At 40.4% G+C, this 12,235-nt stretch overlaps 1 protein-coding gene across 1 annotated transcript in view; it reads right to left on the reverse strand.

Moving 5' to 3' along the window:
• Positions 1 to 8,688, reverse strand: part of snx33 (sorting nexin 33) — a 46,306-nt gene extending 37,618 nt beyond the window's left edge. Inside the window, exon 1 of the mRNA XM_014124059.3 lies at positions 6,001 to 8,688. Within this exon, the coding sequence (XP_013979534.2) occupies positions 6,001 to 7,423 (1,423 nt within the window). The 5' untranslated portion in view covers positions 7,424 to 8,688. The remainder of the gene's footprint in view (positions 1 to 6,000) is intronic.
• Positions 8,689 to 12,235: the final 3,547 nt, after the last annotated feature.

Consider the following 12,235-nt stretch of genomic DNA (forward strand, 5'->3'; position numbering starts at 1 on the left):
CTCATTTACAATTGCGACCTGGCCAAGATAAAGCAAAGCAGTTCGACAACATACAAAAACACAGAGTTACACATGGAGTAAAACAACATACAATCAATGATACAGTAGAAAGATAAGACTATATACAATGTGAGCAAATGATGTGAGATAAGGGAGGTAAAGGCAAAAAAGGCCATGGTGGCAGAGTAAATACAGTATAGCAAGTAAAACACTGGAATGGTAGATTTGTTATTTGAAGAAAGTTCAAAGTTAAAATATAAATAATATGGTGCAAAGGAGCAAAATAAATAAAATAAATAAATACAGTAGAGAAGAGGTAGTAGTTTGGGCTAAATTATAGATGGGCTATGTACAGGTGCAGTGATCTGTGAGCTGCTCTGACAGCTGGTGCTTAAAGCTAGTGAGGGAGATAAGTGTTTCCAGTTTCAGAGATTTTTGTAGTTCGTTCCAGTCATTGGCAGCAGAGAACTGGAAGGAGAGACGACCAAAGGAGGAGTTGGCTTTAGGGGTGACCAGAGAGATATACCTGCTGGAGCACGTGCTACAGGTGGGTGCTGCTATGGTGACCAGTGAGCGGAGATAAGGGGGGACTTTACCTAGCAGGGTCTTGTAGATGGCCTGGAGCCAATGTGTTTGGTGACGATTATGAAGCGAAGGCCAGCCAACGAGAGCGTACAGGTCGCAGTGGTGGGTAGTATATGGGGCTTTGGTGACAAAACGGATGGCACTGTGATAGACTGCATCCAGCTTGTTGAGTAGGGTATTGGAGGCTATTTTGTAAATGACATCGCCGAAGTCGAGGATTGGTAGGATGGTCAGTTTTACGAGGGTATGTTCTCGGGGTGATGAGAGGTGTTGGGTTTGTGCCAGACATAGCGTTATCTTTGATGGCCAAAAAGCTCAATTTTAGTCTCATCTGACCAGAGTGCCTTCCCATATGTTTGGGGAGTCTCCCACATGCCTTCTGACAAACACCAAACATGTTTGCTTATTTTGTTCTTTAAGCAATGGCTTTTTTCTGGCCACTCTTCCGTAAAGCCCAGCTCTGTGGAGTGTATGGCTTAAAGTGGTCCTATGGACAGATACTCCAATCTCCGCTTCAGGGTTATCTTTGGTCTCTTTGTTGCCGCTCTGATTAATGCCCTCCTGGCCTGGTCCGTGAGTTTTGGTGGAAGGCCCTCTCTTGGCAGGTTTGTTGTGGTGCCATGTTCTTTCCATTTTTTAAGAGTGGATTTAATGGTGCTCCGTGGGATGTTCAAAGTTTCTGATATTTTTTTTATAACCAAACCCTGATCTGTACTTCTCCACAACTTTGTCCCTGACCTGTTTGGAGAGCTCATTGGTTTTAATGGTTCCGCTTGCTTGATGGTGCCCCTTGCTTAGTGGTGTTGCAGACTCTGGGGCCATTCAGAACAGGTGTATATATACTGAGATCATGTGACAGATCATGTGACACTTAGATTTCACACAGGTGGACTTTATTTAACTAATTATGTGACTTCCGAAGGTAATTGGTTGCACCAGATCTTATTTAGGGGCTTCATAGCAAAGGGGTGAATACATATGCACACACCATATGGGGGGTTCACATTTTTTTAAACAAGTTATTTTTTTCATTTCACTCCAGCAATTTTGACTATTTTGTAAATAATCGACAGAAGCGTGCTATATGGCAGACCAATCCAAACTCATCTCGGCATGTCCAGCCCACTCATTATCTCAGCCAATCATGGTTAGCAGGAAGGTTGCTTCCTTTTTCTGTGGCTAAACCAACTAGGCTCGTAATTTAACAATTTTATTCGTATTTAATAACAAGTTTGTTATTAAGGCACATGAAAGTTCACATGTTCGAGAACGTTTTGATAAAAAAAAAGTTTATGTTCAAACGGCTCTACTGTCAAGTAGTGACCCGCGACATACGCCTAGCTTCCTGAAACGGGTCATATTTGTCTGCTGCCGAGGGACAAGAGACAGTCATGAGAAAGCGGTCATGAGAAAGCGGTCATGAGAAAGCGGTCATGGAAATAAAAGTGCTGAATTGGCTCCCTATTTAAAAAGATACAGAACAAGCTACGAAGGAAAAATACTGGAGTTTTGGTGCAGGTACAGTCAACTAGCGCAAAAACATATATTGCAATATTGTCCAAATGATTCGATATATCGTCAAAAATAATATCCCGATATGTAACTGTATCAATATATTTGCCCCATCAATATTAAATGTGATACACCTGTACATTTTTATAGTTTACTACGCTACTTGAGTCATCTCTCTCCTTCTCTCTCACCAAGCCGCACCCCCTGTCACTCAAGGAGCGAAGTTGTTCTTGCTCAACCATGAGATCCGTTGCCAACCATTCACTCTTCAGTCTGCTTGGCCAATGCAGCAGATGCAACAATATGTTGACGACAATGATGCTGCTTTCAACTCTGCTTCTTAACATAAATCCACAAGCATTCTACCATTACACTATTAGTTTGTGTCTTACTGTCTGCAAACAGCTAGTTTGTCTTTTTTTAGCAAGTAGTAGCCAGAATAAATCGTGTTCACCCCTAATGCTCATCGCTAGTTAGCTGGCTAGCTAGCTAACTAGCTAATAAATGTATGTCAGGGCTATTCAGCTATTCACTGCAGATGAGATCACTACACTGCCCGATACACCAGAGCATACTTTGCGCTTAATGGAAATCATAAACTTTATCCGATTAACAACTCTTTATGGATAGGGGGCAGCATTGGGAAGTTTGGATGAAAAGCGTGCCCAGAGTAAACTGCCTGTTACTCAGGCCCAGAAGCTAGAATATGCATATAATTAGTAGATTTGGATAGAAAACACTCTAAAGTTTCCAAAACTGTTAAAATAATGTATGTGGGTATAACAGAACTCATATGGCAGGCGAAATCCTGAGAAAAATCCAACCAGGAAGTGGGAATTCTGAGGTTTGTAGTTTTCAAGTGAATGCCTATTGAATATCCAGTGTCTGTGGGGTCAGATTGCACTTCCTAAGGCTTCCACTAGATGTCAACAGTCTTTGTTTCAGGCTTCTATTGTAAAAGGGGAGCGAATAAGAGCTGTTGGAACCAGTGGTCTGGCTGAAAGCCTTTAGTTTAGTCACGCGCACGGCCGTGAGCACGAGCTCTGTTCCCTTTCATTTTTAAAGACAAAGGAATTGTCCGGTTGGAATATTATTGAAGATTTATGATAAAAACATCCTAAAGAATGATTCTATACATCGTTTGACATGTTTCTACAAACTGTAATGGAACTTTTTTGACTTTTCGTCTGGACTTAGCGCCTGCGCCTTGTACATTTGGAATAGTAAACTAAACGCATGAACAAAAAGGAGGTATTTGGACATAAAGATTAACTTTATTGAACAAAACGAACATTTATTGTCTAACATGGAGACCTGGGAGTGCCATCAGATGAAGATCATCAAAGGTAAGTGATTCATTTTAATGCTATTTCTGACTTTTGTGACACCTCTCCTTGGTTGGAAAATGGCTGTATGGTTTTTGTGGCTAGGCGCTGACCTAACATAATCGCATGGTGTGCTTTAGCCGTAAAGCCTTTTTGAAATCGGACACAGCAGCTGGATTAACAAGAAGTGTATCTTGAATCGTATGTATAACACTTGTATCTTATATAAATGTTTATGATGAGTATTTCTGTAATTTGATGTGGCTCTCTGCATTTTCACCGGATGTTTGTTTGAGACAATGCATTTCTGAACATAACACGCCAATTTCAAATGAGGGTTTTGGACATAAAGATTAACTTTATCGAACAAAACAAACATTTATTGTCTAACATGGAGTCCTGGGAGTGCCACCGGATGAAGATCATCAAAGGTTAGTGATTCATTTTAATGCTATTTCTGACTTTTGTGACACCTCTCCTTCTTTGGAAAATGGCTGTATGTTTTTTTGTGGCTAGGCGCTGACCTAACATAATCGCATGGTCAATTTAGTGTATGTAAACTCCTGACCTACTGGGAATGTGATGAAAGAAATAAAAGCTGAAATAAATCCTTCTCTCGACTATTATTCTGACATTTCACTTTCATAAAATAAAAGTGGTGATCCTAACTGACCAAAAACAGGGAATTTTTACTAGGATTAAATGTCAGGAATTGTAAAAAAAAAAAAACGGAGTTTAAATGTATTTGGCTAAAGTGTATGAAAACTTCCGACTTCAACTGTACATTCAGTCATCCTCAGTACAGATCACTCTGGTGATGTCAGAGTTTTTAGATAAACTGAAATCTAACTTTGCAATAAGATTTGGTGAGTTTAAGTCCCCACAGAGAGTAACTTCTCCACAAAAGATAGTCAACTGAGATATGCCATGCATAAAAGGTTTCTATGTGTAAAAAGACAACACAACAAGACAGAGATGATGAAATAATAAAGAAATAGAACATAGAACAGAATGTGATGCTGGTCAACTGAGATATGCCATGCATAAAAAGGTTTCCTATGTGTAAATAAAACAAATGATGAAGCTATGTATTTGAAACAGACAAGAGAGTGGAAATTAATGTGATGCTGTTCAACTGTGTTATAAGTACAAATGTGTTCCATTATTTAAACAATTTGATACACTGAATTATGCTAATCTTAAAGCCCTTAAAATGAACTTTTAGCGACATTTAATTTTAATAAAAGTGCTTTATAAGATTATAATTGTGTTTGTGCATAGTTTTTTTATACCCGGTCTTAGGTAAAGTAATCCCATGTAGAAAATGTCTGGCCCCCCTGTATATAACCTTTTTTATATCTGGCCCCCATAAGAATATAGTTGAATATCCTTGATTTACTGAGAGCAAACATAGCTAGCTAATATCGCCTGATACCAGTGCTGGTGTAGGCCTAAATCAGCATGTTGTTTGTGCAACAGTATCTTCTAAATCAGAGATGAATGTTATCTACATGAAGTAAGAGAAAAAAAAAACATTTAATGTAGCCAAAGAATATAAGGTCAATATAAATCACTTAGAATGTATGGGTTGCCACCCTAGGGTCACGCACAACTCATAAAGCAAATTTAGAACTTTTATTATTCAAAAACATAAAATACCCTCAAATATCATCATACCGACAAACATTTGAAAAATATCGCCCAGCCCTACATTGCAAGGAACTTCAAAGCAGTTTTATCTTTTTGAAAATGGTGTATCTGGTGGTAGTGGATGTGTACTATCAAAGATGGAATGCTTACAAGATAGCTGTTCCTCTGTTGATGTGATGGAACTTTCTTCCAGCCTTCCCTGCACTGGTGTTTTTAATGAGAGGAAGTAGCGGATGTTACACAATTATTTGAAAACCCAGTGGACTTTAAAATGTACAGTGTGATTGAGTACTTTAGTACCACTGTACACAGTGTTGAAAGTTCCTCTACATGCAGCTAAGGAATGGCATGGGGGTACTTAAATTCTTTCCATTTACCATAGTGACAGAGTAGTAGAACTGGTCGGAATTTAAGAGAGACCGTTTGAGAAGAACTCAAAGACATGTTTGATAGAACTGTCAGCGTCCATCAATCAAGGAACCCTTGATTTCTGAGTAAGAAGATGGCTGAATGTCATCCAGTAATGAACCACTGTACATTTGGAATCAAATCTTAACGATGAACGTTGAATGATTCTAACAGCGGTGTCACATTTTTTCCACTTTTCCATTTTTCCTCCTGTCAATGTGATTAACAACAGATGTGTTGTATGGCGACCGGAAATAATTAGTTTATAGAATTCTGGACCGCTATCTGTCAGTGCTTCGTAAGAGTTGCCCTACTGATTTGCCAGCTGTTGTGGTAATGCATGATCACTTATAACATATCAATATGGGCCAAACTTAGTTATAACAGTTATCACAAGAGTGATACTGAGGCTTTGTTTCCATGTGACGCAATGCAATGAGTTGAAGATTCATCTCTAGGACAAGCTATTAGACTCTAGGTCTAACACTAATGAGCACATGATAAGGGGAGTGTACATTACCTTTCTGTAGATGAATAATGTCCGGGAAGTTGGCGAGTAGGCCCTGGTAGAGTGACAGTTTGTCCAGCATGTGGAAGAGGTCATACTTAGGTTGCTCCGCAAACATTTCCCCAATGTTCTCGTAAGTACGTCCCGTGTGGGAGATGGCGGTGTTGAGGGCGTCCGAGCAGTGGGGAGGGTCCAGCATGAATGCCTGACTGACGTTCTGGAAGGCGTTCCCCAGCCGCTGAAATTCCTTTCGGAAGCCTCCGAGGTGCTTCCGCACCAGTTCTGAGGTCACATGCGTAAGCTGCATGACGCTGTCATCCATTTTCTTGGCAAAGGACTTGAAGGAGTCCACACGTTCCTCCACATCCTGCAGGTCCTGGTGCTCATTTGGGATCTGGAAGGTGAGCATGAAGTTCGCGCCCATCATCTCGTCCTTCTCTGCACGCCGTTTGCCCAGCTTCCACTGCTTGTCGTCGGCGCACATGAGGAAGTGCTCGAAGCCCTCGTACTGCGACAGGACCGGGTGGCTGGTCATGTGGTCCATCCAGAGGATTAGCCGCCTCTTGCGCTTCTCGATGAAGTCCTCTTCGAAGCGCCCTGTTGCCTGTTTCTCGGGCAGGTGGGGCACGGAGATGACGGTGAACTTGTGCAGTAGACGGTTGTACAACCAGTCGAAGTGCTTGTAACGCCGGTACACAGGCCTCGCATTGTGGCTTGGGGTCACTCGGTACGATATGTAGGTCTTGATGCCTTTGAACTTGGTCTGCTTGGTAGGGTCCTCGATGGAGCAAGAGAAAGGTGTGGGGCTTTCTTTCCATTGAGGCCCTTTGGGGCCCATCTCAATGGTGTACGACTCCGCTATCTTAGCGTTCATGGGCACATCGCCCAACACAAAAGCTTCCACTCCTGAGCGGACAAAGCTGGAGAATCGGTTCAAGTTCCTGCCCACCATACTGCCCTTCCGCGAGCTGGAGATGCTGTCCTGCCTCTCCATGTAAGGTTTGGCTCGATAGTGGACATTGGGGTTGTTGGAGTGGGGGCTCTGATGGGAATGTCCATTTGCGCCACTGCGGCCATCATCGTCCACCACTGTGGAACTGTCATCCCAATCATCCCAGTCATCATCATCGTCGTCATAGTAACCTTGTTGCATGAGAAAGGGCGTGTTTGGGGCGGAGGGGAAATATGAGGAGTCATTGCCTGGAGAACCCACCGGGCTTATGGAGCAGTCTGTCAGGTTGGAGTTGGAACGAGGGCGGATTACTTCCACGTAAGAGGCCGGGAAGAGACCTCTCTGTCCTTTACTGTTCTCCCCTTGTAACCAGCCATCTACAGAGTTATCGTCAAAGATAACCAGTTCCTCATTCTCCTGTATGCTGATCTCCTCTTTGTTTTCACTTTGGAAAGTGTAGAGTGCCTTGCCTTTCATCGACATTTTGACTCTCTGATGAAAATCATATGCACACGCCGCCTAAAACCATTGTGACGCTGCTACCCTTGAGCACAACATTTTAACACGCAAATAGGTGATGTCTAAATTGTTGAACTAAAGCCCTACTATTTCAGCTCATTTCAACTGTAGTCACCCAACACTTGTTTGAATCAATAAGAAATGGTGTGAAAGAGTTATGTAAATCTAATGGTATTGTGCTGGAATGCCACAACAACTGTCAAATGGCATAAATACTGAGCTGTGCTCATGCACTATAACACGATAATAACCTTAGTGCTATATCTGGTTTTACTCCCCAAAAAAACATCTAGTGCAGTATCAAGCTGCGTATATCTACGACTCGATTACACAAGTGTCCGGGGTTGTTTTCTATACTGTGCCAAGAATCTTGTCCATCTTTTTAGTAGGCCTGTGGACTGCATACAAAAGCAGTAACATCGAATTGCAAATGGTTTTCAGTGGTTGTGAGAATCCATTCCTGTACACATACAATTAACAAGGAATATGGGCTATTTACTTTGGTATTCTTACTGCAAATATCAATTCCAAACTGGATAAATTGCTTAATACCACATGCCATGCACCCACTGCCTACTACATCAATACCATATTCCTATCGATAGCCTTATGTCCCATTAGCCTAAACGTTTTCTTTGTTTCTATTGAGGATATCCAAGCTTTACCTTCGATACTTGAAACTGCAATTTAACTTGTTGGCTATCGCAACTTGTAACTCCTCAGTCCATGCATCACACCAGCAATGACACACCGGTTCATCCGAAAACTCGTTTTCACCAAGACGCAATTGCAAACATTCGTCTATTCGTTGTAATCCTGAAGAATAGTTTGATTGTTATCCTTGCGTGATAACGTCCTCGAACACAGACTTGCTGTACATCCCACCGACGTGGTCAAACATTATCAAAATATTTTGTTTCCAGCACAAAGACAAAGTGCCCCGGGTGGAAGAAACCATTCAGCGCGGAGAGAGATGAGTAATGATATCCCAGACTAGTGCATTCTGGTCTTGATCGACATTCCTTGGACTTGCTCCATTTCCCCCGCTAAACAGGTTCTTGTGTATCTTGATCTGTTTCCTTCAATACAAAAAAGATGAAGCATTATTAGCAAATTATTAGGGTCTGCGATTAAAGCAAAGCATAGACTATTTCTTGGAGGTTATTCCTATACGTTCTGTAACAAAGTAACTATTTCCATGACGCTAGGCATGGACAATAAAACCTATGTGACGCTAACCACAATAACGATTAGCCACAAGTGGAATTTACAGTTTGCCTGCAAAAAATAAAAGTCCCCAAGTGGAAGTGAAGCAAACAGATACAAATAGTGGAATCATGCCATATTTGGACTAGATAATGCTAAACAAGGTTATAATGTTATTATATAAATTCAACAAAAGACAATAATTAGTTAATTTGACATTCAAAAATCTGTTGAAATCTCACTGATGTATTAAACTTCAATTGCATTGGGGGCTACAAAAGTATTTGGACAGTGACACATGTTTTGTTGTTTTGGCTCTCTACTCCAGCACTTTGGATTTTAAATGATACAATCACTCAGAGGTTAAAGTGTAGACTGTCAGCTTTAATTTGAGGGTATCTTCATCCATATCGGGTGAACCATTTAGCAATTATAGCACTTTTTGTACACAGTCTCACCATTTTATGGGACTAAAAGTTTTGGGACAAATTCACTTATATGTGTATTAAAGTATTAAAAAGTTAAGTATTTGGTTCCAAAATAATGAAAATATCCTCAAATTAATGCTGACAGTCTGCGCTTTAACCTCATAATTATTGTATCATTTCAAATCCAAATTGCTGGAGTGCAAAGCCAAAACAGAAAAAAATGTGTCACCGTCCCAATACTTTTGGAGCTCACTGTATTTCACACCTTTGGATTGGGGATCCATGAAATGGGGTATTAGTCGACACAGTGACACCCATAGAACAAAATTGTGATGAGTTTACGCAAATATTAGCGTCGTAGCTCTTATTGTGGGACTTTGACTGTGGGGAACTACCTTCCTATCCAGCCTATTGTGTGTATTAACCTTCATATTGCACTGTACAGCCTTATCTATGGATTGTGGAATAAATGGGGTATGAGTCAACTCAGTGTTACCCACAGAACACAATTATTCACATTCCAAGCCTGTTTCGGGTTTTCTAGTCCAAATATGGTATGGTTCCACAATTTGTATCCGTTTGTATGACTTTCATTGAGGGGCCTTTATTGTGAAGGAGAACCGCAAAAGCCACTATCGTGAACAATCATTATTGTGGCTAGCTTCACACAGGTGACAAAAGAGGACTTTTTTTTCTTCATTGAGGTCTTTTATCCATTCTCTGAAATGCAAGAAATCAGCTCTATACTGCCCCCAACATGAGAAACATAACAACATGAAGAAATGAATATGCTTTTCTCATAAGTCAATTATTTTCATATGCTACATTTACATATAGGCTATTTTTTAATTTTGTATTTATTTAATCTTTATTTAACAAGGCAAGTCAGTTAAGAACAAATTCTTATTTACAATGACGGCCTACCAAAAGGCCAAAGGCCTCCTGTGGGGACGGGGGCTGGGATTAAAAAGAAAAAAAGAATATATATATATATATATATATATATATATTCTTTTTATATATATATATATATATATATATATTCTTTTTTTCTTTTATATATATATATATATATATTAAGACAAAACACACATCAGAACAAGAGAGACAACACAACACTACGTAAGAGAGACCTAAAACAACAACATAGCAAGGCAGTAACACATGACAACACAGCATGGTAGCAACACAACATTACAACAACATGGTAGCAACACAACATGGTACAAACATTATTGAGCACAGACAACAGCACAAAGGACAAGAAGGTAGAGAAAACAATACATCACGCAAAGCAGCCACAACTGTCAGTAAGAGTGCCCATGATTAAGTCTTTGAATGAGGAGATTGAGATAAAACTGTCTGAGTTTGAGTATTGTATTTGTTGCAGCTCGTGACTACCTCAAGCTCTAAACCCTCAGAGGTAGTAATCACACCTGTGGGGAGAAGAGCATTCTTCTTACCAAACCACATTACTTATGTTTTGGAGGTGTTTAGAACAAGGTTAAGGGTAGAGAAAGCTTGTTGGACACTAAGAAAGCTTTGTAGTAGAGCATTTAACACAAAATCCGGGAAGGGGCCAACTGAGTATGACTGTATCATCTGTATATAAATGGATGAGAGAGCTTCCTACTGCCTGAGCTATGTTGTTCATGTAGGTTGAAAAGAGATTTGGGCCTAGGATTGAGCCTTGGGGTACTCCCTTGGTGACAGGCAGTGTCTGACACAGCAGATTTTCTGACTTTATACACTGCACTCTTTGAGAGAGGTAGTTAGCAAACCAGGCCAAAAATCCCTCAGAGACACCAATACTCCAATACCCACAAGAATGGAATGGTCTACCGTATCAAAAGCTTTGGCCAAGCCAATAAAAATGGCATTTGATATTGATGATTGATGATGATGATTGATGATGATGATGTTGATGTGATCGTGGAGTAGCCTATAGGCTATGAAGATTATGAGAAAGATACTGCCATTTGCAATATTTGAGATTCAAACACTAAAATGTCAATGAAGATGAGTTTCCTACTCCTCTACATGACCTTTGCTTGTGTAAGTTGTTGACAGAAATGTCAGCATTTAATGTGAGGATGGATGAAAATCCTAACGAATTTGTTTTGCACCGTACTGTAGAGCTATTGACATTTAATGCCCGTGTACACTATATACGTGTCACGTCCTGACCAGTAAAAGGGGTTATTTGTCATTATAGTTGGTCAGGGCGTGGCAGGGGGGTGTTTGTTTTGTGTGTTTTGGGGTTTTTGGTTCTAGGGGATTTTGGTTCTAGTTTTCCATTTCTATGTTCCTTTTTCTATGTGTGGCCAGGTATGGCTTCCAATCAGAGGCAGGTGTCTTTCGTTGTCTCTAATTGGAAGCCATACTTAGGCAGCCTGTTTTTTCCTGTGTTTTTGTGGGTGGTTGTTTTTCGTATAGTGCTTGTGTCCTTACAGAACTGTTGTTTGGCGTTAGTTTATATTTTGTTTAAGTGTTCTCTTATAATAAATAAAGAAGATGAGCATGATAGCTTGGTGTAGCTTTTACGACGCACCTGACAATACGGCTCATGTACACTAGCACGCGTGCTGCTTAGGCCACCCAGAGTGGCTCACTTGTGGGCATGTTGGCAGCATATGGCATCATATAGCAGCAAGTTCGATTGTGCATCAAGAATTCAGCATAGCAAGGTTGTATGAAGGTCTGGTTATTAAATGGGTAAATAGTTTAATCCATTCTCCATTTCATGAATTTATTCGCAGGTAAATAGTAATATGCTCTAAAACGCTCTGGTGACTAACAAACTTTGCTCCCCTGTTTCCAATCGTCCAAAATGCTAGGAGAACCTATTCAAGTAAGTAAATACATTTCGAAAATGTAAAAAAAAAAGTATTATTATCTAACTAGCTACAGTGCAGGCTAATTCAAAGGAGCTGCTAACGTAGCTAGCTAGCTATCTAGTCAACTTCACATACTGTATAGGTAGCTGGCTAAGTTAATTAAATATCACCAGCTATCTAACTTCATATCAGCTAGCTATCTTGATGTATTATTCACTGTAAAAAAAAAAACTCCAAATGCATTTAGAGGTAGCTAGCTAACAGCCATGGAGGTGGGTGAAAGGATAGCAGCCCCAACTGTCAAA

Source organism: Salmo salar, chromosome 10 (assembly GCF_965601325.2).
Source record: "Salmo salar chromosome 10, fSalSal1, whole genome shotgun sequence".
Lineage (NCBI taxonomy): Eukaryota > Metazoa > Chordata > Actinopteri > Salmoniformes > Salmonidae > Salmo > Salmo salar.